The sequence below is a fragment of the Epinephelus fuscoguttatus genome, linkage group LG7, assembly GCF_011397635.1.
Source record: "Epinephelus fuscoguttatus linkage group LG7, E.fuscoguttatus.final_Chr_v1".
In the NCBI taxonomy this organism is placed as follows: Eukaryota; Metazoa; Chordata; class Actinopteri; order Perciformes; family Serranidae; genus Epinephelus; species Epinephelus fuscoguttatus.
The window spans coordinates 17,886,672-17,914,048 of NC_064758.1; the positions used below are offsets into that span (position 1 = coordinate 17,886,672).

The window sequence follows — 27,377 nt, forward strand, 5'->3', positions numbered from 1 at the left end:
GGTGTGTTTTATCTGTTTATTTTTCTTTCATACATATCTTAAAATTATACAGATTTCACTTTAAAATTTGATTAAAATTAAGCCGTTAATTCATTTCTGATTAAAGTCATGGTTCCAGTTTGGATCTAGGATTTTTAGGATCTCCTATGAGGGTAAGAATGGGCATTCCAGTTTGAGCTGCTTCCTTAAATCAAAATATGGCAGAATAATCTATGATCTAAATCTATCTATAATCTGTAACTGTATATTTGTGTATTTTGATGCAGATGAATATTTAGAGTTGATTAAAATGTAATTCATAAGCTTTTGCAGCCTTGTATGTGCTAAATGGGTGCATTCTGAAACATATTTTTATCACTTGTATGACTCATCTGTTCAGTAACTAAGCAGTGTACGTATTTTTTAAAATTGGCATGGTAATATGTCTTCAGTTTTTGACATTGTGCTGCATCATCCCAGTCTGTGATGCTCCTTCAAGGTAAGGCCTAAACTCATCTTTTAATCAATAATCTCGACTGCCTTCCCATAATGATTTGTTATGCCTTCCAAGAAACACAGTCAGGCATCGGAGAGGGGCCAAAGTATGACTTTGATGATTAGTCACTGCATCATCGGGCCTGGCAGCAGCTTTACAGAGACTAATGAAGTTATCCTTCATGGCTCTGTGAGGATGTGACGCTGCGGCGTGGGGCTCTGGTTTCCGCCTGCCTGAGAGGATGCTGAGCTGATGATGCCGAGGCTGTGGGTACCACTTTAAAGAGACGGATGCAGACCACGCCCTTCCTGTGCTCGCCGATAGAGGGCGCTGTGGCGACCAAAGCAGGCCGACCGTCAGCTGCTTTACCTCACTGCCCTTCCAGCAGCATCTCACCTTCAGCCGGCCTGACGCACATCCACCGCCGCACCCGAAAAGGACAAGAAAAACACACAACAGAGACAGACAGCGTCAAAGAAACCAAGAAGGGAAACCGAGCAACAGCAGAGTCCGTTGTTTTAATGATGTAGGGGATCGTTTTGCGATTTGACATCTAATTTAGCCTGCCCGCCTCACTGCGACAAGGAAACACCGTCCAGCTGCGCATAAATAAATCGCATCCTCTCTCAGCTTGTGAGGATAACACCGTCCAACCTCTCCACCGCCCTCACAGTCCTCTCGACGAAGAAGGACGAAGTCACCGCGCATCCCTCGACGTTATTTTGACGGCCAGATCAGGCCCCGATCAGCGACTGGTCCCTCCAGCCTCAGCAGCATCCCTCCTCTCCTCAGCAGAAAGCAGCATCCTTCCTCCTCCCTCAATCTGCGCAATGGCCGATGTCCCAGCGGAGTGCAACATAAAAGTGCTGTGTCGCTTTCGTCCTCTCAACCAGTCGGAGATTGTACGCGGGGACGAGTTTCTCCCCAAATTCGTGTCAGACGACACTGTCGTCGTCGGGGTGAGTAAAGGGAGGCGCTTTGTTGTGCATGCAGGCCCTTCATCAATAAATCATAGCTCCACTCATTTGTTTGGGTCGTGGATTAGCACGAAAACATGATAATCAGTGCAACATAAGGAAATATCCCACCTTTCCCCACAGAATCTGTCTCTTCCATAACATGACAAAGCACTAATACACGTCTTGTTGTTAAAGTGCGCAAACTGGCCTCTTACATCAGCTGATGGGGTCTGCACTGTGGAGCCTATGAATGAAACATGTAGCCAACACCTTGTCATCACAGGCTTTGTATGGCACTTTTGTAAAGACATAAAGATGCTAATATATTTTCTGCAGGCCTCATTACAAGCCTTAAATGTAAATGGTACAAAATGAATGTCATTATTTTCTGATGTTGATGGGTTCATTCATTCATTCATTCATTCATTCACTGTGGGTGTTTAACTTAATTAGTCTGATTATCCTCTCCCTAATGCTGCCATGGAGGAGGTCAGCCTGCAGCACAGGCTTTCTATTTTATTCTATTGTATTCTATTGTGGGGTCATTACTCAGCACAGGCAGACAGATGTACCGGTGCAGAGCTGACGTCTGGTGATGATCTTTATAGTAGATGTTGAAGTTTTAGAGAAATGGGGGCCAGTGAGCTGAGTGGACCAAAATCTGATGATGGTGCATTTCTACTCTGTCTGCTCTGAGGATTAGTTTATGTTTATGAGGGTGGTTACATCTGCAAAGAATACACAATTCAGTCTACACTTTCATTTCAGGGCACTTGATTTAGATTTGTGTCAAAACAAACAAACAAACAAACAAACAAACACACATATAAAAACAGTTTATGGTCATCTTATTCATTTTTTTTTATAACTGAAACATGAAAACATTATTTCCTCAAAAGAAAAAAACATGCCATTGAAGCCTTTTTGTGTTCGTTTTTGAATACAAATCAACACATTTTGAGAATTTTATTGATACAAACATTTTTTTTCTGAATCTTTTGGGCAGCAGTTACTCATTTCTAGAAAAATCTTGAAACAAGTTGACTTTTATTGGAAACACGCCAGCTAAACTGGCAGATTTTCATCACTTATTTGAAAGATACAGCTCAGTGACAGCCAAAAAAGCTTTAAAATTTGGAATGTGTGCTGCCTGGATGTCTTTCAGATTAGTGATTTGGCCATTTTAATGTGATTCACATTTGAAATTCAGAGAAATAGGTTCAAATTAATCCCATCCCTGCAGGACAAAGTCATCCCAAATACATTCAGTGTAAAGGCCAAATAAAGGAAGAATTGTAACATAATTTAATCGTATTCTGCTTATTTATGTTGCTGGTTGTATCTCTTCAGATGTTTTGTTCTTATGTCAGAGGAATAGTTAGTTTGGTTCTTGTCTGGCTGATAGCGTGCAGAGGGGGGAATTGTGTTGAGACTTTCTCCAGTAATAATCGAAGCATCTCGACCTGACCTTCCCCTTCCCTCTCAGCATGACGATGGACAGTAGAGTCAGAAACTGATCTCTCTAATTGCCCACAGAGAGGATCAATAATCATCCAGCGAACTCACGCATCACCAGCTGACCTGCTTTGCTGGTGTCTCCATCTGTCTACTGTTTCTCTCCCTCTGTTTGCGGCCGTCTCTCTGACTCTCAGCCTTGTCTCTCCTTTGCTCATCCATCTCCAATTTTATGTCTCTTTTTGTGCCTCCTCCTCCCCTGTCCCTCCCTTCCTCCCTCGTCCTGAGACTGGATGTCTCTCTGGTAAATCACTCTGTCATGGGGGGCGGTCTGCAGATGAGTCAATTTGTTAATGGCATTTAATACGGCTCATGTTCTGGTAGCTCACATCATTGTGTTGCATTGTGGCCACTGTATCAGATGGGACGATGACATTCAGAGGTTCAATAGCTTGGTTTCTGCAGCGAGGCTTTGTAAGGGCTGAGTCACTCATCTGTGTGTCATGCAATGATTTTCAGGGGGATCTGATTAATTTGGGGCAAGTTTCTAAATAAACAAAATGCATTCCTTTGGATTTAGCCTCCAACGCTCTTACAAAATTAGGGCGGACATCAATGTGAAGCTCCAAAGAACATTTAGAGTGTGTTGGAGTTCTCATGCACTTTGTACTGAGCTCTGCTGGAATTTAAAATGCTGTGTGTCAGTGTGTGTAGGAGCTTCATCTCCTTCTGTATTTGTTGACCTACTTCCTTGTAGTGCGCAAAAATGTTAATTTTCATACATTACACTCAGTGTTGAAACTCTGAGAAATTAAAGAAACTAAAGACCTGGACCTTCCTTTACCTACTTGTTCAGGTAGCATCTGTAACTTATATTTTCTCGTAGAGCTTTCATTAAATCAGTTTTTCTTAAAAGCCAAAACATGTTCCTGGAATGTTCTGTTCATATTCAAAACAAATGGCATTCCAAGGGTTTACTGGACAGTAACATTTGAGCATTCATCATTTATATGAAGAGTACAACATTTTTGTAAATGCTTATTTACTTTTTTCCCTAAAGTTACATGAAAAGATTTATACAACTCTTATATCTGTGTGTTAAACATGAAGCTACACTCATGAGATGTAAGCTGGCCAACAAAGGTAAAAGGGCTCAATGTGAAATTCCAAGTGTGTGAGTTAAGCCAGAGGCTAGCAGCTAATGGTGCTAAATGTATAAACAGTGCTAAACACTGGCAACAGTGGTGACAGAGCTGACAGTGTTAACCAGGCTGTAACTGGAGGGTGGGCACTACGTTCTGCAATAATGCAGTCCCGATATCAACAGTAACTTCCGTGAGTGTAGTGCAAAGTGGCAGTGGGACACATATATGCACTAACATGTACAAGTGGTTGGACTGCTTTACTGAAGCAAACCACAGAGAAGCTCTAATCCCAACACACACAGAGGCAACGTGACTTAATGCTTTACCCATGATGCTCCACTATATCTTTATATAGCAAATAATGGTTTGCTGCTACATTAATGCTCTGAATGTCACATGCAGAGAACCTTTAAGTAACATAGCAGTTTAGCACCAAGACTGTAAGCAGGGGAAACAGCGAGCCTGACCAAACCACGAATGTCTAAAGACTGGATGTCATATTAGCTTCAAAGCCTGGTTTAGTTCCTGAGGCCTTGGTCTAAAACATAAACTGTAATGGATGTAGTCATCATGACGTCACCCAAGGGTTTGTGGACCTGAAGCTCAGCAGTTCTGGTGTCTTGGTTTTTTTGGATCCAGAAGACACCATATTTGAACGAAAGGCTGGAGCTGTGGAACAGTGAGGAGTGGATCTGACTCATAGACTGCGGTGACGCCTTACAGACAGCCCCGCCCTTAAATATGCATAACTTTGAGCCTTACTAACATGTAAATGGATGAGTTATATAAAAATTCACCCACCGTAGAGTTGTCATAAATGGGAAAATTAGCTATAGAGACACAATCTGTTTTTTGTACCAGGCTTTAAACATGTTTATTCCTGCTTTAAAGTTTTGGCTTTGGGGATTGACTGGCTTCTGGAGCCAGCCTCAAGTGGCCATTAGAGGAACTGCAGTTTTTTGTAGTCTGCGTTGGCCTAATTTTTTAGTCACAGAGATTGCCACTTGGTCTTAATAAGGCATCACTGTGAGGGTGCCAGGGAACTAGTGGATAGCTGTTTTCTCCTGTTCCTAGTCTTTGTGCTAACAGTTTCTTGACTGGAGCTTCGTGGTTATAATATCCTATCTGTCTACAAGAAAGTTTTTTTGTGTTCCCCCCCAAAAATCCAACTATTACTTTAACAAAAACAAAAAGATAGTTATTTTTGAATTAGCATTCAGCAAAACACATACCCTCTGAGTCTAAGTGCACTGTGAGAGTCTCATGAGTATTTCTAAAACGCTTACAAGATTATTGTTCAAATTTTAAAATCCAGTACTCCAGTAGATAGTCCTCTTTTTTAGTATATGTACAGAAAATCTCAGGCATATGTTTTTATTTTTCAGAAAGCCTAATGAGAGAATCAGACAAAGAGAAAACCCATCGAGTGATAGATGATAGAGCAACAGTGGCTCGTTAGGACTGACAGGCTACACCTGAGGATACTGCAGATAAGCTGCTAATAACATCTCATTGGATACACACCTACAAGGCCCGCGTTGCCTTTCATATGACTTTGTTCCCATGTTAGATATAAAGCTAGTAATAGAAAAAGGAGCTTTTAACAACCTTGGTGCGTTATCTGAAGTTGCCAGGTCCTGGATGAAAAATGGCTCAGACTAGCTGGGAGAGAGAGGCACTGCAGAGCTGGCTTTCTCACTCTCTGCTGATATCATCTTCTTTTGTTGTGTACTCACTGTTGGGAGGATGAAAGCAGCGTTGTATAAACCATCCACAAAAATTCCACACTGAGAGAGACTTGGATGATATTGCTTTTTTTTATTAATCCTGTCTTAAGAAAAGAAATTACATGTCGATATTAGTTGAGTTACCACAGTGAGTCAAAAACAGTCTTGTTTTTAGCTTGGATGTGTTTTTGAGTTTTATAAAAAACAATTCAAGGTGTGCTATGAAGACTCAAGGAAAAGATTTTTGTTTTTGTCATGTGAATAATGTGTGATTAAATGTCATCAGACTTGGTGATTTTAAGTTTTCACACAACAGCAGCAATATGTTGTGTTGGCCAGTAACATCAGTGTGTGTTTTCCTTGGAGAGATGACATTTAAAGGTTTGAAAATGACTCACCCATTTTATATGAGTGTATATCTCAATCTCTCGTGGTCCGCAAACAGAGGATCAATCAGTCACTGGCCATCTCACAAGGCTGACATCATTTCCCAAAGCTCAGACTGATGACCAGCAGCTAGAAACGAGATTAGAAAGTATCTAAGATTAAATTCTCTACCTTTTGATTCATTTGAGCGTCCTGAGATTAAACTGAAAAAGTCTGTTGTCAATCTGGAGATTTATGTTCTTTTGTTTAATTGTTTTTTGTTGTTCATGGTCTTCACAGGGGAAGTCCTTCATGTTTGATCGTGTGTTTCCGACCAACACCACCCAGGAGCAGGTGTACAACACCTGTGCCAAGCAGATTGTCAAGGGTATGGATGATCAGCCAATATATGTCAGATATTTCAAGTGTATGCGCTGTGGTCTCATTTGTTGTTCTGTTTTTCTCACAGATGTTCTGTGTGGATACAATGGCACTATCTTCGCATATGGACAAACCTCCTCAGGGAAGACTCACACCATGGAGGTACAGTATTCAGATTTTCTTCATGACCCAACCACTCAGATCTGGAAAGCTGCATATGGCAAATAAGAGTCCAACCACTGTGAAGTTTTTCATATGTACCCATTTATCAAACATTTTGTGGAATTTGGGGTTTTCATGGTAATTTTATAGAATAATGAACTAATTTATTCACATTGCACTTTTGTTTCACAATTTATATTACCATTAAGATTCATTTTAATGTCACTAGTGGTGGCAGGTCTCACAGAAGTGAACGACCAGTCACTCTTTTTAAGACTCTACTTTGTCCTATATGTTGTTGACTTTTTGTGGCTCTACCAGTGTGTAGGATTTAGTGGCATCTAGCTGTATGGTTGCAGCTTGCAGCCAACTGAATACCCCTTCCCTCACTCCTCCCTTTCTGAGCGTGTAGGAGAACCTAAAGTGGCCTTCAGGTGTATTTGTGACACCAAATTCAAGCTGCTACTTCAGTGTCAAAATATGAACGGCCCTCTATAGAGCCAATGTTTGGTTGTCCACTCTTAGCTACTATAAAAACATGGCGATGCAAGATGGTGGGCTCTGTGGAAGAGGATCCGTTTACTTCGTAGATATAAAGGGTTCATTCTAAGAAACAATGATTGTTAGTGTCAGGTGATCATGCACTAATAAAACATAATTGTATATATTATATATTACATAACCTTTCTGCCAGTAGATCCCCCTAAATCCTACACAGTGGTCCTTCAGCAGACATTTTATGAGAATTTGAAGTTAATATTGCATGACGTCTTGACTAACCTTTGGCCCTGGATGTGTAGCTATCACCATCTCACACTTAGTGATACCTTTATGTGTGACCTCCTGTTTCAGGGCAAGCTGCACGACCCTCACCAGATGGGTATCATCCCTCGCATTGCTGAGGACATTTTCAACCATATCTTTGCCATGGATGAAAACCTGGAATTCCATATCAAGGTACTGCATCTGATGGCTTACATGAGTAAATGTCTTGTGTTATGTTTCTTGTCTTAATCCTTGTTTTTCTGATTTTTTTGTCTGTAAAAAGTTTAAAAAAAATTGTATGCAGTTTTACTTTTTGGGTGATGATATGTTTTTGAGGTAAATATGGATCCTGATTTTCTTTCTTCCCCAACAGGTTTCATACTTTGAAATCTACATGGACAAAATCCGTGACCTTCTGGATGGTTAGTGCTAATGGGCTCTTCATTAATTACCTGTGACAGTACTTTGATTTGTGAAATTTAAGCTAATGTAGCACCAGAGTAGCTACTGCGTGGCTTTGTCATACTTTGTTCTGAAATATCCAAAACACAAATTGTTCTTAATTTTTCTGTATTGTTTTTAGTGACAAAGACCAACCTGTCCGTCCATGAGGATAAGAATAGGGTGCCATTTGTCAAGGTTTGTGAAAGTGTTTACGTCGTCTTTTTAACTGAAAGTATGCTGCATCAGATTCATGACATTGAGTTTGACTCATATTCTGCCTCTCTTATTTCTACGTTTCTCTCATTTCCTCTTGTTCCCTCTCCTCTCCTTTTCTTTGTTTCCTCCTCCTCTTGTTTCCTCTTATCATCCCTTGTTTACTCTCCTTTCACCCCCCCTCCTCTTCTCTCACTTCTATCTTGTCTCCTCTCGTTTCCTTTTTTTCCCCTCTTGTTTCCTCTCCTCTCGTTTCCTCTTGTCTCCTCTTGTTTCCTCTCCTCTTGTTTCCTCTTGTCTCCTCTTGTTTCCTCTCCTCTCATGTCCTCAGGGATGCACTGAGCGTTTTGTCTCCAGCCCTGATGAGGTGATGGATGTGATCGATGAGGGCAAAGCTGCCCGCCATGTTGCTGTTACCAGTGAGTCTTCATATTCGAATATTGTTGCAACACAGGATATACAGAGGTTTTAAATACATGTACAATAAACATCAAAGTAAATGCTTACAGTGAGATATTTTTAGATGACATTTCAGATCAAGTAAGCTCTCTTGGTCCTTCTATATCAGAGCACGGGATCTAGTTTCTCTTCAGTGCCGGCAATAGCACTCACAACTTGTTACTGATGCGTGAAAGTGACAGCTGAGTTCATGTAGCCTGTTATTGTGTCTTGTTATGTAATCTTCGTGTTACAGCCCACTATGACTTTCAAGCTTCATTCACTCTCATAAAAAGAAATAAGATTCTGTCAGATGGAGTACACTGAAATGTAATTGGCAGCAATGGACAAATGTTGTGGGCTTGGATTAAGCAGAACACCATCTCTGCATGGAGACATTATCTCAGTAAAGTAATTTCTAGTAACAATCAGAAACAGCTCACACTCTTTGCTCGTCTAATAAGCTGGTTTCTGCAGTATTCAGTAAACTGACAGCAGTATGTTTAATATTGCACAATGCAGTGTTGGAGTCCTAAGCCAGACGTTATTACTGGACTACAGAGGAGTGAGTCAGCAGCATGGAGGCCAAAAAAAAGTGCAGGAGTTACAGATCAGAGAGCTTTTATTTCTTACGTTTTGAAGGTTTTGTGCAACATAACATAACATAATGTTATGCAATAAAGTGTAAGCATTTGTCTTACAGTGTCAGTGTGTGTCTGTAGGATTGCTCTGATTTGGTTTGATCAACATGTTGTGCCAGTTATACTGAAAAAAGCAAAACCAGTGATCACACCCCACTGACACATCACTTCATGTTTCTTAAAGCAAGAAAGAAGTTTCAAGATAGATTTTGAATTGCAGTGGAGGCCTTTCAAAAGTCATAAATACAGTAAAGAAACTCCTTCGACAACTATCCAAGCAACTAGCCATTACAAAACATTCATTTATGTTTTTCTGTGGTGGAGTCTTGTGCTGACTCACAGTGCTGAAGTCGACCGAAGTGAAAAGAGTGAGACAAAATGAGCTTTGGGATTCAGTGCTCAACAAAATCAGCAGGACTACTTTACTGTAATAAATCTCAACCTGTGCAGTTGAGAATGGATTTTGTGCCTCGGTGCTCTGTGTGTTTGTCTGTCCTCACATCACACTTCCTGTGACATTTTCAAGAATGCAATGATTTGAGTTTGTCCTCGTCTGCATAGTGATTGACTCGGACTTTCCTTTGTTGTCAGCCATCAGTTTGACTAAATTCAAGATACACTGAATGACCCACAGCGTTACATCGCTAGAAACTCTAACGAATTGAGAATAATTTATTTTTTTTGAATGGTTAACTCATTGAATTGAAATACTCTGCTAATGCAAATAAAGAAGAGTTACTATTTATTTCAATAATCTAGAAAGTTGCTGAACAAAAAAAGGACAAAGGACAGAACAAGAACAAGAAAATGTCCCCCTGTAAAACAGTATCACATTATTAATGTCTTATTATCATTATAACCCATAGATACCACAGACACACAGCATATTGTGTGAGTTAATTTAACTGTAGAGTAATCAAATACTGTTTATCTGGTACATTTAAGTCATCATGTCTTATTAGTAGGAAATTCCTGCTTCTCAGTGCGAGTCCTTAATCACCTTCAGCTAAATCACTGCAGTTTAGCTTCCTGAGTATGATAATCCGTTGGTCTCACATGCAGATAGTGAGCCACAGAAATACATCATGGGTCAGAGTGTTACTCACATTCAAAATAAAGTAAACAGGGCAACATTTTATGATGAGGCTAAAAATCAAATACTTAAGTAATGCTTAACTAATGCATGACTAGCGATGATTTAATAATAATTAACAATGCAGGAGATATGAACCCCTGTTGCTCACTATCATTAAATTGATCAATAGACCATTAATAGACCAATAATTAAGAAATGTCATTTTACAGTTACCTCATACACTAATTGATATGTGACCAAATCAGCTGAATTCCAATTATGCAAGAGTTCATTCCAGACACATGCATTTGCTCAGCCCGTCAGAGAGCAGTACTTATTCTCGTAGAAATGTGAGCATAATGATATTTATGGTACAACCTAGGGGGTAGAACATAAGTTGTTTTGGGGCTGTCTTATTATATTTGTTTTTTGTTGTTAAAGGTTAAGGAGTGTAGCAAGGTAAAGAATAATGCACTAACATCAGAATCATCTAGAAGGTGCCAAGTTGCTCATCAGTAGAGAATGGATTAAAATTGAAACCAAAAAAAGCTTCATATTTTTTTTGAATAAATAAATAAATAAATGTAAAGTAACAAGTCTTTCAAAATAAAGACCAACATCAGACAGCTTCATGTCAGTTATCATTGTTTTACTATGCTGCTCAAAATGTGCTTATATGAGTAACTCAACTTTATTTCTATAGCAATAAAAATAAACAAAAGAGATAAAAAGTAGAAAACAATGGTTAAAACTTAAAAATCAAGACTCCACATTAAGAGCCAGATCAAAAAGATAGGTCTTTAATTTACATTTAAAATTACTGAGAGAGCTTGTCATTCTTATATAGAGAGGTGCACATTAACAAATATAATAAACCTATGCCGTTATAATGAGTTGAGAAGCAAAGAAATGTTTCTTTACTGAAACAAATCTGTTCAAAGACTTTAAAGTGGGCACTTTATGTGTATCCAGTGTTTGTGTTTAGCAGAGTTTAAATAAAATTATTATTTATTTATTTACAGATATAGGCACTTTCTCAGTTACAGAGTGTTACAGTGTTGGTCTTGAGAATCCTGCATCTTATTGATATAGCCCACTATAAAAGAGCTTGGGTGGTATAAATCATCCGTCCATTGAGTTGATCTATGAGCAGGCTCTTTCTCGACAGGCCAATAAAATCGTGTCCGACCCAACTCATACTCTTCACACTGAACTGCAGCTTGTCCCTCTGTGCATGCAAAGTTGGTATAAATATTCATTCTGCCTGTGTGTTACAACTTTAAATAAACAGCGGCATTGTAACGGGTTGTAGATAGATAGTATGAGCTGGAGGATTGTGTGGGCGTTGGATTTTATGGATTTTACTGACTTGTTTGGGAAATGATGGAAGCCGAGACAAATTTCTTCATCGTGACAAATTACATAGATCTTATCTGTTTTTAAAAAAGAAGATTAGAGATACCTCAGAGTAAAACAAATGATACAAAACCATTTAATGATAACAATGTGATAACAATCAAATCTCAAACAATCCAGCTTTGAAAATCGACTGAATGTAAGCAGCCGATTGGCTTGAGGCTGCATTCACTAGCAGCACAGTCTCCTCTGTTTCCTGGCTGGTGCCTGCTGACTCACGGTGCTGCAGAGCAGGGTGCTGATAGCAGACTAATGGGGCGACACTCTGCAGACACTAGGCCGATGCCCTCAGTTATCATCCGCAGAGAAACCTGAACTTACTTACTGTCTGATGAAGAGTGTGCTGCTTGTTATCTGCACTCTGTAAAATGATGCTATCCTTCTGCTGCAGTGATGACCTGTTCCAGTTGACACAAAAGACCAAATTACTTCAAATTAATCTGTTAGTAGGTTCACCATATTAAGGTGACATGATCCTACTGCTGGTACTAGATACGAGAGAGGCATGTAAATAATAGATTGTAAATTTTGTAAAACAGGCCTAACATGTCAGTCAGTGTGTCATATTTAAAGATCAAGTGTGTAGGGTTTAGTGCCATCTCTTCACAGAAATGATATATAATATTCACAACTATGTTTTCATTAGTGAAAATAGAAACAATGGAGTCCCCCATGTTGTTCTGCTGTATCCCAGAATGGACAAACTAAACACTGGCTCTAGATAGGCCATCGTAGTTCTCCTACACGCTTGGCACACAGCAGAAATCTCAGTTCTGCAACCTCACCGCTAGATGTCACTAAATCCTACACACTGTACCTTTAAATGGTGAGAAATCATAAAAACTTCCACAGTTTCACATAGCTAGTTGTAGTCTCTCGCCGATAGTGATGATAATGTGTTGTCAAAGGGGACACATGAAGTGGGGGGTCTGGGGATCCTTCCATAAAACATTTTAAGTATCAAACACTTAATTTACTGCATTCTGATGATTTTTTTCTTTTTTTGCAGAAATTTATGGTGGAAATGTCTTTATGTAAAGGAACACACAACATTCAGGCAGCAGTTGACAATTCAAAATATAAAAGTACATATAATGGAATATAGTGCAGTAAGACTCTCAAGTATTCTTTTTGTTTCCAAGTATTTATTCTCCTGTAGATGAACTTTTCTAATTTAATGTTATCCCTGCTGAGTCAGCTCACATTTTGGCAAGATTTACTCTTCAGTTCTCTTTTGTGTCTTTTGTTTGAGGTAGTAACCTCTTTAAATGTGCATGTGGCACCATTTCACATCAGTGCTGCATAAATTCATTTTACACAGGCACAGTTTGGAAGAAAGAAATGCAGATAAAAGAGAACATTTTTCAACTGGCTCCTAAAGGCTATAGTTTGATAAGATATCATTTGTGAATTCTGTATACATTGAGAAGGGGATTGAAACACCAGTTCTAAAACTTGCTGCAGGGAAACCTATTTGCCTTTTGTCCTGCTCAAATTTGTGTTGCCTCTGTCTCTGTGCAGACATGAACGAGCACAGTTCTCGCAGCCACAGCATCTTCCTGATCAACATCAAGCAGGAGCATGTAGAGACCGAGCAGAAACTGTGTGGGAAACTGTACCTGGTGGATCTGGCTGGCAGTGAGAAGGTAGGAGACACTCTGAGGGAAAGATTGTTTATAAATCAACAACTCCCAAACTGCAATTCAGTCATTTCAAATGAATGACTTCAATGTTTGATCTCTCATGTTTGACTTCACACTCTTCTTCCTTTATTCCAGGTCAGTAAGACTGGAGCTGCAGGAGCCGTCCTGGATGAGGCTAAAAACATCAACAAGTCTCTTTCTGCTCTAGGAAATGTCATCTCTGCATTGGCTGAGGGCACGGTGAGCTATTTCCACCCTACTTCCTTCAATTTGCATAGACAGTGGAGGAACAATTGATACTGTGTGCCTCAAGATTGTAGTCAAGCTCTTTTATTTCTTGCAATAATGTACAGTAGCTGTCATTCCCTCCCATCGACTTGTTAGTGAAATATATCCCGTCCAGTACCCGCACTCTTCTTTCCTTTCAGCCAACTCAACAGGTTTGGCCATGAAATGCCAGAAATATCCCGGCCAATTATACCATTAGTTGGATGCAGCACAATCAATCTGGCACTTTTGACTTTCTGGTAGAATCCAAAACAGAAAAATCAAGAGGGATGGGAAAGTGTACATTTTTGCTGAATGTAATCTGCTGATAAATCACTACAGAAATACTTATTCAGAAAGCAAATGAAACACAAATGTTCTTGTGATCTTTTTTCCTCTAATTGCTTCTTCGTGTTTCTGTATCCTCTTTCTCTTTGCTTCTTCTCTCATCATCTCCCTCCCTCACCCTCCTCCTCTCTTCCACCCTCCCCTCTCTGCTTCTCTCTCCTGCAGAAATCTCACGTGCCGTACCGTGACAGCAAAATGACCCGCATCCTGCAGGACTCCCTCGGTGGGAACTGTCGCACCACCATGTTCATCTGCTGCTCTCCCTCCAGCTTCAACGATGCAGAGACCAAGTCGACTCTGATGTTTGGACAACGGTAAATACATCTTTGGATACAGTCAATGCATCTGTGGAAAGAAGTAACACTATGTTTAAACATTAACTTCTACACAGAGCAGGAAACCAACAGAAAAAAAATGTTGCAGCTTTTTCACATGCAGCCACGTTTTTTTTTGTTTTTTTTTTAAGCCAAGAACAAACTGATTATAATTACCATTCAAAAGCAGGATGCTGACCCATTTTGGAATTGACCTACTAAAATTCGCAGATTCAACTTTGATGTTTCGCCAATTTAGCTTTGGATACAGTCGATGCAGCTTTGGAAAAAAAAAAAATGTAGTGCACCAGTTCTCACATGCTGCCATATTTTTCAGCAAGGACCAAAACTGATTATTTATTAGTAAGTCTCGTTGAGATCAACACTCTCTTTTTTCAAGAGAGACCTGACCGAAAGAACAACTTAAAAAAAAGTTACAAACAACAATAACCACAATATAAACATAGAAAAAATATTGAAATATTAATACACATGCAAGATCTCAAGGCTTTACAGTATGTAACAAATCTCTGTGCATTATGACATGGAGGTGCATGAATGTACAACAAATCACACATTATATTTGCCCTCAAAAGGAAGGCAATGAACTACATTGTCCTGAAATCCAAAGCAGGTTGATCCAGACGTTAACTGATACTGCCCTCTTGACTATATTGCACTTATATTAAAATAATCTGATTTTACAACTGTGTTAGATTCTTATTTCTTCAGTAGTTTCCTCTCATACTTGTCAGGTGACCTTTGAACTCTGTCACCAATATAAAGCTGATTTGTGCGCAAATTATCCAGTATAACTGTTAAAGTATAAGCACTGATTATCACTCCTTTCCTTAATCACTTTAAAAAATGAATTGACATTTTCTCCTTTGTCTCTCTGTCTTTGTCTTCTATAACAGTGCCAAGACCATCAGGAACACCGCCTCCATCAACCTGGAGCTGACGGCTGAGCAGTGGAAGAGGAAGTACGAGAAGGAGAAGGAGAAGAACAAGACTCTGAAGGAAACCGTCCAGAAGCTGGAGACCGAGCTCAACCGCTGGAGAAATGGTGAGACACAATAAATGTTAACTGAATTCCAGCAGAGGCCTCGTTTCAGCTGCATCTTCAATTCTTCTGTGCTGACATTACAAACAAAACTGCCTTATTCTCATGTATTTGTTTCCCTGTCCTCTTTCTCCCTTCATCCCTCCCCTCAGGAGAGGACGTGCCTGAGACCGAGCAGACCACAGCGGAAATTGTGACCCGTTATGAGTCTGTGGAAGAGCGTCCCATTTTGGACAACGACACCTCCTCCATTGTGGTCCGCATTTCCGAGGAGGAGCGACAGAAGTATGAGGAGGAGATCCGTAAGCTCTACAAGCAGCTGGATGACAAGGTCGGAACACGAAAACATGAACATATTAATTACAACACACACATTTTGCCTGCAAGTTAGCAAACTTGCCTACTTTGTATTTTAATTTCTACCTCTATAGTTATGTTTATAATCAAATATTTTTTGGCGTTTTTCTAACTAGTGTGTCACATTTGCAACATCTTATATAGACTGAAAAGTTTTTTTTATGGATTTATAGATATAAAACAATCATGGATAAAAACAGATGAAAGCTTATAAGAATTTCGAGTCTGGATGGTAATGAGGTTGGTATTTATGATATCATCTTTATGCAGGATGATGAGATTAACCTGCAGTGTCAGCTGGTGGAGAAACTGAAGCAGCAGATGCTGGACCAGGACGAGGTCAGTGTACACAAACTCACACAAACAAATACACACTGTATGCACAATTTAAAGGGGACCTATTATGCTCTTTTTTCAGGTTCATACCTGCATTTAAGGTTTCTACTAGAACATGTTTACATGATTCATGGTCAAAAAACACTTTATTTAATACTGTCTGTGCTGGAACACATGTATTCACCTGTATTGTCTGAAATACGACTGTCTCTTTAAGGCCTCCCGAAAAAACCAAGTCTGGTCTGATTGGACAGTGTTTCCAAGTCTTGTGCATCCGCCAGCAAGTTTACAAGATTCCCTGATGTTAGTATGTTGCAGTGCAGGCTACATAATGTGAACACTTGCAGTAGAGTGCCTGGAGCAGATGATTATATAAATGTCACGAGCTGATGTCATCTTGTATCTTAAGAGGAAAAAAAACCAGTGGAAACAGAGAATTCAGAATGTTCTGAGGCCTGACGTCTTTGCTCACAGGGATTACTTCCACATATGTTTACCGTATTATTTTAAACTTTGGCCTTATTTCATTTGAACGTGTGACATTGTAATATTCAAAATATATGACAAAATATAAGGAAAAGCATAATAGGTCCCCTTTAATCTTAAAACTGAACTCCAGCTTTCAAATATCTCTTGAGATATATCTTTCATCTCTTGAAAGAATTGAGGACTGGACAAAAATTTTCTTTCCCTCTGTCCCTCCAGCTCCTGGCCTCATCCAAGGGCGATGGAGACAAGGTTCAGGCTGAACTCGGCAGGCTTCAGGTGGAGAGCGACTGTGCCAAAGCTGAAGTGAAGGAGGTGCTGCAGGCTCTGGAGGAGCTGGCCATCAATTACGACCAGAAGAGCCAGGAGGTGGAGGAGAAAGGCCTGCAGAACCAACTGCTGGCCGACCAACTGTCCCAGAAAATGGTAGGTTTTATGAGCTACAGTGTAAAATGTGAAATTGACAGAAGGAGAGCTAAAACCAGGGACAGGAGGTGGAACAGAAGGACGCTCACTTGCTTGCTGCACTAAACAGACAAGCACCTGCTGTAACAGTGAGTGGAAAATACTGCAGGAATGATATGACCATCGGGTGCTGGAGGAAAAGTGTTAAGAGCTTTTTTACATTGGGCCTAGCTTTCTGCTTCTGCCGGGGAGGTTTTCAGTCTGGTTATATTTATTTTGGTACGTTAAAATTCGGAGATCATCATAACCCAGTGACCATGAGTCTGACTTAGATTCAGTTTTGCACAGTTCATCCTTATTGAAAGCCTTAATACTCCTGTGCAAGTGTGAGATATTCTCCAACAATTATGGCTTTCATCACCCAGTCAGTGTAACGTTAACACTAAAACCCGAACAAAACAATGCATCTGTCTTTTTTGGAGTGAGCTTACTCGGGTTGTATGTTTTAAATATCAGTGGATCCCCTGGTTTCTTGTGGAGTGATGTGGTCCCTGGGTGTTTTCTGCTTCACTTATTCTTACTGACCCTGTCTTACTCTCTTCTTGTCTGTGACAGGCCAGCCTGATGGAGCTGGAGGCAGAGCTGTCTCGTATGCAGGAAGTGAGCGGGCAGCAGAGGAAACGCATCGCTGACGTCCTCAATGGTCTGATGAGGGACCTCAGCGAATTCAGCACCATTGTGGGCAATGGGGAGATCAAGTTGGTGAGTTGGATCTAAGTGTAAAAAGAAGTTTGAAATCACATATACTGTAGATACACTATACGACACCTACCAGAGTGTGTGTTTTTATTGAGTTTCTGTTTTTTTCCTGACTGGTGGAGAAACTGTGGAAGAGAAAATAATTTTTTCTCCAATCCTCAGCCGGTGGAGATAAGTGGTGCGATCGAGGAGGAGTTCACGGTGGCTCGCCTCTACATCAGCAAGATCAAGTCTGAGGTGAAGAGTATGGTGAAGCGCTGCCGCCAGCTGGAGAACATGCAGCTGGAGTGCCACCGCAAGATGGAAGAGACTGGAAGGGAGCTCTCCTCCTGCCAGCTCCTCATCTCTCAGGTGAGGAACAGAAGAGAAAGAGGAGAGCTGGAAATGATCAAAGGCCGTGAGAAATTTAGTTTGTCATTACTGTTTTGGGGTTTTTTTTACAATTTTTTTTAACACATACCATCTGTATTTGCATTTATGTTTGTACAGCATGAAGCTAAGATTCGCTCTCTGACGGAGTACATGCAGAGCGTGGAGCAGAAGAAGAGGCTGCTGGAGGAGAGCCACGACTCCCTGAGCGAGGAGCTAGCCAAGCTGCAAGACCAGGGTAACATGCACACCATGTACATACACATACACAAAAATAACAAATAACAGAAACTGAAGATGTTGTTAGGTTGTTGCTCTGTGGTGAATGCTTTCTATTTTTCTCCTACCAGATAACTCCCTGCTTGAGGAGAAGGATGGAGAGAAGGGTGAGACTGAGGATGGAAATGTGAAGGTAAGAAACACTTTAAGAGATTTTTTATAAGCACCTAGCCTGAAATCTGAGTATACTGATCACTGGGCCTACCCCATGCTTTTTTTCCCAGAAGGTTCCTCGTCAGCAGGGAGAGTCTCACCGCGGCCTCCATCACAAGCAGCTGGCTCGCCTGCGGGATGAGATCAATGAGAAGCAGAGGATCATTGATGAACTCACTGAGTCCGTGACCACCTTAATTAGTTCTTTTTAATTACACAAAGATACTTTAGATGTGATTATTGCGCATTATTAATCATTAAATACTAGTATTATTGTTGACAACATTACATAGATCTTTTCATACTGCACACACAAAACTTTACTATTATTTGTGAAATTAACATTAATTTTGAATCTAATCCCTCTCTTTTTTCCCCCTCCTGAACATGTGTGCTGTTGTTTAACACCTCCAGTCGTAACTCCAAGCTGGAGCTGGAGCTTGCTCAGGTTCGTGCTGATTTTGAGCGCCTGAAGAGTCAGGACACCACCAAGAGCGAGCGCCTGGAGGAGCTCTCGTAAGTGTTGCAAAGGTCCACTTTCTTACACTTGTACACAGTGTAGTAGAAGCAAAGGTCTGAGTATAAAGTAATTCATGTGTGGGGTGAGTCAAGATAAGGTGGAGGATTTCTAGTAGTGTTTTTATGATTATTTTGATAGAAGATACAAAAAAATTTGAATACAGAACTGATACAGCCCACTTTCCCTTCTCCTGAATTCCAGCAGAGGGCACTCAAAGCAACACATAGATATCACATTGTCCTGACGTACACAGAAATATTGTCTTATTTGTAGTGATGGTTTTGCTGTCTCTGTCAGATTCCTGCACGAGCGCCATGAGCAGACCAAACAGGACTTGAAGGGTCTGGAGGAGACCGTCGTGAGTATAATTATGCCACTATATGTCAACCTCTTTCTCCTCTGAATCATTGTCTCCTGCTGTGTCTCTGTCTCTTTCGTTATCCATAAGAGTGCTGTCTTACTGCTTCAGACTGCTCTCCTCTCTTTTATACAACCTTTCTCTCACATCATATTGCCCAGAGTCGTCCTCCTAACCTCCTTTCCATCTGTCTGTCCTTCAGGCCCGCGAACTCCAGACCCTCCACAACCTGCGCAAGCTGTTCGTTCAAGACCTCACGTCGCGGGTTAAAAAAGTAAGCAGCTCAAAGATGACAAGAGGAGGCAGTGACTCAGGACATGTTTTCTTTAGTCATGTTAAGGGGGTATTAAGGAATCTGTGACCTGAATACTGATAAACCTCAGTAAGAATAGCAACAATATCCTCCAATTCCTGTAATCCCTGGGTCTTCAACAGGGGGTCCTGGAGGTTGTTCAAGGAGTTCATATATCACATAGTAAAATACTGGATGAAAAACTTTTGTCGTTTTTGGCCTAAAGGGGGCATGTATGACATATTTTCAGCTACTGTGTATTGATAACTGATAAGGTGGAAGGGTTTAGTTCACAGTGACTCAAAAGCGAGTTTGACAGGTCATTTCTGTATACCCCCGTCAGATGTTATAATCAATTCTGCCATGGGATGCAAACCTCTTCCTCTACCTTGCTCTGTATTTATTTTCTCATCTCTTTCCTTTGTTTTCTTCTCTGCAGAGTTCCGAAATGGAGCCTGATGATAGCGGGGGGTCTTGCACCCAGAAGCAGAAGATTTCCTTTCTTGAGAATAACCTGGACCAACTTACAAAGGTTCACAAACAGGTGAGAGACACACAGGAAAGATGAGAGGAGCTGTAACTTTACTGGTGTAAGCACAGTCTGCAGTTTGGAGTGTATTAAACCAGGAGATGGTATAAATCAGATACTTTCATTCCAACAGATACAATGATTTTGGGAGATAATTTGCCTTTCTAACCAGAAGCCCGCCCTCAGTGGGTGTTTAACAGAAAAAATATTTATTGCTATTTTGAACACACTTTGAGTAAAGTAACTAAAATATGCTCAAGCAAATGATGTAAGCAGTGTACAGTACGTATCAAGAACACCTTGTGGGAATTTCCTCAAATTTGGCACAAACATCCACTTAGACTTAAAGATGAAGTGATCAGATTTTGGCGGTCAAATGTCACTGTGACCTCACAAAACACTTTTTTGGCTATAACTAGAACTCATATGCTACCTATGATAGAATTTCACACAAATGTCTAATAGGATAAAATCATAAAGTCATGACATTTCATATCCAAAAGGTCAAAGGTCAGCCTCACTGTGACATCATAATATTCTGCAAAAACATTTTTCTTGCCATTATTCAACATCAAAACTCGGGATCAGAGGGAGAGACATTTTGTTAGACACTAAATTGGTGACAATTTTTGGTGGCCCTCTAAAATATTGTGGTTATTATAGATCTTCTGTGCTGGTGGGTTGAAGGTGTGTGTGAAGTATCCATGTTTTGCCAAGAAACACACCAATTTAATATTTTAGTTTTTTAAATTGAATTCCTTCAAAGTATTCCCTACATGTATTAAATTAGTCTAAACAGACATAGGTGTAAGCTGCTAGGTGACTGGTTGGCAGAGACAAACAACTGCTAGGAGGTAAATGTAGTTAAACAGGATTTTTAAATTGTTTCTTAAACTATAATTGTTGAACTTTGCTATATATTTTCACTCCTTACTTTTTCTCAGTTTTCCACTTCTTTCCTCACACTGATTATTTTTGATTTATCTTCCAATTTTGCCATCCTGTTTCATTTCCCTCCCCTCTCTCCCTCCCTCTCTCTCCCCTCCAGCTGGTTCGTGACAATGCAGATCTGCGTTGTGAGCTTCCAAAGTTGGAGAAACGGCTTCGGTCTACTGCTGAGAGAGTTAAGGCCCTGGAGACTGCACTGAGAGATGCCAAGGAGGGCGCAATGATGGATCGCCGCCGCTACCAGCAGGAGGTTGACCGCATCAAGGACGCCATGAGGGCAAAGAATGCCTTGAGGCGCCCCCATGCAGCACAGATCGGTACTGCACTGAAGCTTGATCGTTTGATTTATGCTCTTTGTTGTGTCATTGCAGGGTGTTGGAATTTTCTTCAGTGAAATGTTTATTTAACCTCTTTGGTCTGCAGTAACCCAGTTTCATCAGAGTTGTACCCTACCTTACATTACTTTTTCATTCTGACAGCCAAGCCAGTGAGACCGAAGCAACTGACCGTCTGCTCTCCCACCAACCCGTTCTACACTTATATCCGTGCCACTGAACACGCCAACACCTTCAGCAACGCCCTCTTTCAGGGCAATGTGAAACAGCCAAGCGCTGCCAGCGTCAACTGCAACCCCAACTCTGTCCAGAGCAACACGTGAGTTAAAATCCTGCCCTCCAATGTTTCCAGCTGCAGATTGCATGATTTAAAGTCAGGTCTGTGACAGATGTGTGATGACAGTAAGAGTCTGCAGTGGTCTTCAAACAACAGAGCTTCCTGTGGTGTTTATCAAAAAGTATTACTGAGAGGTCAATTGTTCAGACCTGGTCACTTGATCATAATTTAGCAGGTGTCTTTCTTTGATATTAAATATTGCTCTAACAATGTGTTCCTTTTACTCTGTCAACCTTTTTATTCTTTAAATTACTAGATCACATAATGCTCCTTCACCTGTAACATCTCATACTGCGCTCATATTTGACTGTGTTTGTTTTCTGTTCCCTTTGTGATGTTCCACACAGAGTTTCCACAGCGCTGGGCTACAGAGCAGGCAGATATAATGGAGACATACTGGAGTCCTTCCCACTCAACATTGACAATGGTAAGTGTGACAGCACACACATGTACCTGTAACCAAACTTCTGTTCACATATGCATACATACTTGCACATGTACAAATATTTTGGCATAAAAACAGTTTTTATCACAAGAACACTGATAGTTAGAGGTTAAGTGTGTAAGGTATTTACCGTCAGGAGCTCAGTGTTCTTCATAAACTCTTTCTGTATGTTATAGGATCACTTTCTCAATTAATGATAAGATAGTACTGATTGCTCTTATTATCAATCATTGAAATGAATATGGGTTTGTTTCCAACAGGTAACAGCATCAGTGAAACGAGAGACATCAATGACAACAGGTGAGGATGCCAGTTACAGCAGGTTTACAGTAAAAACAACAGTAGCTGATCATTGTTTCTGGTCACTAACTAACTAACTTTAACTAGCTCCTACACTTTAAGGGACTTTTATTAAATGCAGTGTCCAGCAGAATTATGATGTAGTTACGGGGGGTTGTGTGCTGACTGTCATGTTTGTGTATCTGCATTAACAGAAGTGATGTTCACTGCGGCAGCGAGGTGGATGATTCAAACAGGCACTATATCATTCAGCAGGAGACCGCTGCAAGTTAATGCCATGGTAAATCAATAAGTACACTGAGTCACACATACATACATTAAAATCTTGTTTGTTAATGTAGTTGCTTAGACTGTACAAATACTTTTGCATCAAAGGTAAAGTCTGAGCCATTTTGTGTTTCTTATCTGGCTGTTTGTATTTGTATGTATACCTACGAAAAGTAATGCACCAGAATTCATATATAACCGCTGTACTTGTGAAGACTGCTATCGTGTGAGGAATGTGCTGACAGGAGTTAAGAAAAAAAGTAGTATAAAGAGCAAAAGTCTGTGTGGTGGATAGGTCAAACCTTACAGGACTTTCACCCAGTAGACTGGTGTTCTTGTCATGTGGAAACAGGTGAACTTTGAATGATTTTTATGGTATGTCGTTACTGTGTTTCTTTTCCTAAACCTAACCTACTTAACTTAATGCTAAGCACATGTCTTTGAGACAACACCCTACCATGATTTTTTTCCTAAACGTAACCTAACTGGTAAGGGCTCTAATACATTATATTACACAAACCATTGTATGAGGATATGTTGTTTACAGAGCCAGAGTTGTTTATGACCACCAGATTTTTTTTTTCAGCTCATGCACAGAACATAAATAGAACACACAGAATGACAATGAAATGTGAGGAGATATTAACTGAATTTGACAGAAAATGTATTGGAGTAGAATTGCAAGATTGCACTTTTAACTATAAACTACAAGCATTTAAATGTACATTTTACATTTTAGACCAGTTTCTATCCGTCAGTTTGTTTTGTTGCATCATTAAAATCAACGTGCAGCTTACAGAAATAAAAAAGCTGTCAGCTGTGATGGGGTGGGGGGTTCCTGTGTCAAGCAAGAGAAGGAAATGTCAGGCAAATTTACCTTCTAAACACACATTAACTGGAAACCAGTAGTTGTCTTGACATCAGAAAATCAATCTACAAATTTATGGTATGCTTTACAAAATGTGTGGCAATAAATGCAAGACATGTTTGTTTTGAGTCATTAAAACAAAACAAAATCTTTGGTGTGATCTTTTAATGAAGTGAATTTATAATCAATCAGTAGAACTTTTCACAGATTTCTGTGTTTCTCCAAATGATGACTTCCTCTTGTTGTCTCTCTCTCCAGAAGATGACCAAACACTGTACCTGTTCAAGGACCCTCCCCTCCCATCTGCATGCAGCCTGTCTCCCCGTCCCTCCACTGCATCACTGATGAAGCTGATGATGAAGATCTGTAGCCCTGTAGTCTTCAAACTAGATGAAGCCCCTCCTGCTCCTTTGGTGACCACCCTCACCCCCAGGTTTGGGGTCCAGTCCCTTTCAGTTCAGTTAGTGCAGCAAGTAAATTCAATCAGAATTCGTTTTTTATTTGATACAGAACTTCAGCTTAATCAACTCATCGATCTCTCGGCCAATCAATTTGTCACCAGATATCACTGATACTGATTACCTTCTGCTGATTACCTCCTGAGGTGGTTGAACTGAAATGAGGCTGACTCCATCCCTGACATCTTAGTACACACATGTTGTAAATAATAGTGCTGTATACTCCAGTAGTTTTTGACCAGCAACTGTTTGTGTGAATGCACAGCCTCCACCGTCCCCTGCACACATCTTCTTAAGGGCATCATGTGGATGACATACTGTAGGCAGACATGACCTTTTTCTCTGTCGTAAATAAGAGTATAGTGTGTAACGCCAGCTTGTAACAGAAGACCCACACTCCTGCATGCATGTCGCTTAGCGGGTTAGCTTTCAAATCTTTGCATGTATCCTGATTCCAGTCAGGAGTTGGTATGCTGCGAGGGAACCATCTGATCGACTTCGACAGATGTCACAGAGAGCGAGAGAGAGATGGTTAATCCTGATCATGGTATCAGTGTTCTAAATTTTCTATTTTAAAGTAAAACTGGGCTTTTGTGTTAACGTGGCATAGACATGCTACACATCTGGGTCTAGTTTTAATTTAATATAAGAGGACATAAGGTGCAACATGCGTCAGGGAAACCCAGCCCAGACTCATGGTCAGTGTTGAGGAAACCTTTTGTAACTGCTTTGATACTGTGATGTTGCAACTGTATGACGCCTTTGTACATTTCAGGTAATGCTGCCCACACCCATCTAATGTGGCTTCCTCCCCGCATTGCGCCCACACTTTATAAGTCTTCATACCAAGCCTTAACAAGAGCTGACTCCTCATGATCGAACTAACACGCTGTCATGTGCATACATTTGTAATTACTACCTCTAGAGCTACTCATTATAGAGTTATTACAATATACCAACATACTTTCAAACGCTAAATAAGAGCCGATCTTAGAGTTTCTAGAGAAAGTTGCAACTTTAGTACAGTAAGTAGATTTAAATGCTCATATCAGAGCAGTAGTTCTGCTGCCGTTCGTTCATACACAGATTCCTCCTCCATCACATAACAGGATCAGAGCTGGGCTGGACCAGAAAGTTTGGGTTCACCACATCAGGGCAGGTCAGACAGTGTCAAAGTATACTATACTGATATTTAAATATTTTCTTAATCTTTCTGGTGCTTAACCAATTTTCCTGTTTGGTACCTAGTAAGGTTGAAATTATTTTTACTCCTATTGTAAAGTTACACTATTGGAATCAGAACAGAAGTGAAGCAACATCTTAAACCCCTTTAAGACTGTATGAGAGATATTCAGTGATTCAGTGTCCGATGATTAGAGAGTTTCTGCAAACAAGTCCCAGCTGAGCAGCCACCAGTCTGGGATAGACGGACCGTTTTGACAGAAGCTTGTTGTCAAGTCGTGCTGCTATTTTTCTGAGATAAATCCTGACCAGCCAATCAGGACAGAAGAAAGCAGCATGTTTCTAGTGGGTGACAGAGGTATGGATGTATTTGGACTGAGCTGAGTCACTGAATTTAAGGACAGAAGTGTGTTGCTCTTAAAGGGAACATGTACGACAACCAAACAGCCATTGAATAACAGAATCTTTTATATTGAAGAATAATTGTCTGTGTAAAGTTCAGTGTATTACATCGCATGACTAGACTTGTTCTACGTGTAAATTTGCCCAAATAGGACCCAAGTATGAAAAGTGGAGGTCGTCTAATCCCGAACAGCCTCATCTATGACAGCACCACTCTGTCTCATGCTCTTACTGGCATTAACAGCATCTCAGGGCTTCACATTCATAACTACAGCCACCGTAAGCCATCACCATTGTCTTCCTCATAGACTTACAACCATGCGAGTGCTGACGAACAATCAGGTCAGTGTGTGTTCTATGAGGCTCAGCAGAGGAACGGGATGATAAATCTGCAGAAGTAACATTTTATACATAGTGTATAAACATCTCCATTCTAGTACATGACATCCAAAATAAAAAAAATCCTTCTGGTCAGACCCTACTGTACGTGTCCAAGCAGACCCTCTATTTGACATCATGTTTTAAGTATAATAAATGAATCCGAAGGAGGGGGGAATGTGTACTATATTGTCACCTGCTGTTCCACTGTCTGATTTCAACATATCTAAAATACACGTGCTATATATTGTTAATCTTGTAAGTACAATAGCGTGCCATGACATAGTAACATGCAAAAGAAAGGTACACGCTAACTTTGTTCAGAGAAATGTTTGTTTTATTTATTTCTGTATGCCTATACTGTAGCGTCGACATGATTATGTGAAGAATCACAGTTCTGTATATATAGACTCATCACTATGCTGTATTGTATGTGAACCATTGTGTTGTAGTACAAAGTTCAATAAACTTGTAGAAAGGAGCTTGTTGTGTGGAATCATTTGGCCCAAAGGATTGTGTAAATAGAACAAGGCTCACTGTCCCACACTGTTCACAGCTCCATCTAGTGGATGGACAAGATTATTGAATTATTACAGATTAAACTGAATAAAGAGCCACTTTATTGAATGACTCTCCCTCCTCTCTAAGCACACCCTCTCTGAGAAGAAACAGCTGTCTTCAGCTCAACCTACTTGTAGAATAAATGTATACAGAGTGACTGCATACACGCCCTCAATACTTCCCTTATGGAGTTTTTTCAGCTCCATTTAGAGTGAAAAAATACTCAGACTTTAGTATATTCCAGTTGTTGGTTTTCCAGCTGTAGTGTTTGAGCCTGCAACTCCACAGGAAACTATGATCTGATTGACTAATCAGTCACTGCTGGTGAGTTGCATGTATGTTGGGCGCCCTCTGTTGTTATTACAACCTCTGACCTAACAGGAAGTGACTTTTCAAACTGTGTCATGGAAGGGACCTTTGCCAACAATTATGACATGAGAAGCAAAATAACTGTTGATGCAAGAAAATCCAAATTAAATGGAGAACAAAATGAATCAACATCATCGTGCAGCACAGACACCATATGCCATATTTGCCCACCGAAACTGCACCATAAAGAAACAAGGTGATGATATCATAGTATACAGGGGAAAAGACTCTGCAGTAGCTTCCTCAATGTGCTGGTTTAGTTGATAATGGACACATTATGTTAGAAATGTACATCACAAAAGTCTTAATTCTATTAAACTATGCACTGCAAATCAATAGCCAGTTTGTTTAAAGGTCCAGTGTGTAGTTTTTAGGGGCAGTTAGCAG

General features: G+C 40.3%; 1 protein-coding gene across 3 annotated transcripts; it reads left to right on the forward strand.

The window, feature by feature from the left end:
• Positions 1–764: 764 nt before the first annotated feature.
• Positions 765–26,554, forward strand: kif5aa (kinesin family member 5A, a). 3 transcript variants are annotated; one of them, XM_049581895.1, is made up of 29 exons: positions 765–1,434; positions 6,428–6,515; positions 6,597–6,670; positions 7,523–7,627; positions 7,809–7,857; positions 8,019–8,074; positions 8,424–8,511; positions 13,184–13,308; positions 13,441–13,545; positions 14,086–14,234; positions 15,152–15,300; positions 15,450–15,628; positions 15,925–15,993; positions 16,696–16,902; positions 17,497–17,643; positions 17,803–17,991; positions 18,130–18,247; positions 18,360–18,421; positions 18,513–18,622; positions 18,856–18,957; positions 19,259–19,319; positions 19,522–19,593; positions 20,051–20,155; positions 21,189–21,405; positions 21,568–21,742; positions 22,108–22,187; positions 22,466–22,505; positions 22,700–22,785; positions 23,899–26,554. In XM_049581895.1, exons 1-28 carry the CDS (start codon positions 1,306–1,308, stop codon positions 22,776–22,778), a joined length of 3,129 nt encoding a protein of 1,042 aa, XP_049437852.1. In that variant the 5' UTR covers positions 765–1,305; the 3' UTR covers positions 22,779–22,785; positions 23,899–26,554. The 3 variants fall into 3 exon arrangements, with proteins under 3 accessions (XP_049437852.1, XP_049437853.1, XP_049437854.1); XM_049581896.1 differs by having other exon boundaries at positions 23,902–26,554; XM_049581897.1 differs by having other exon boundaries at positions 18,516–18,622.
• The last annotated feature ends 823 nt before the right edge of the window (positions 26,555–27,377 follow it).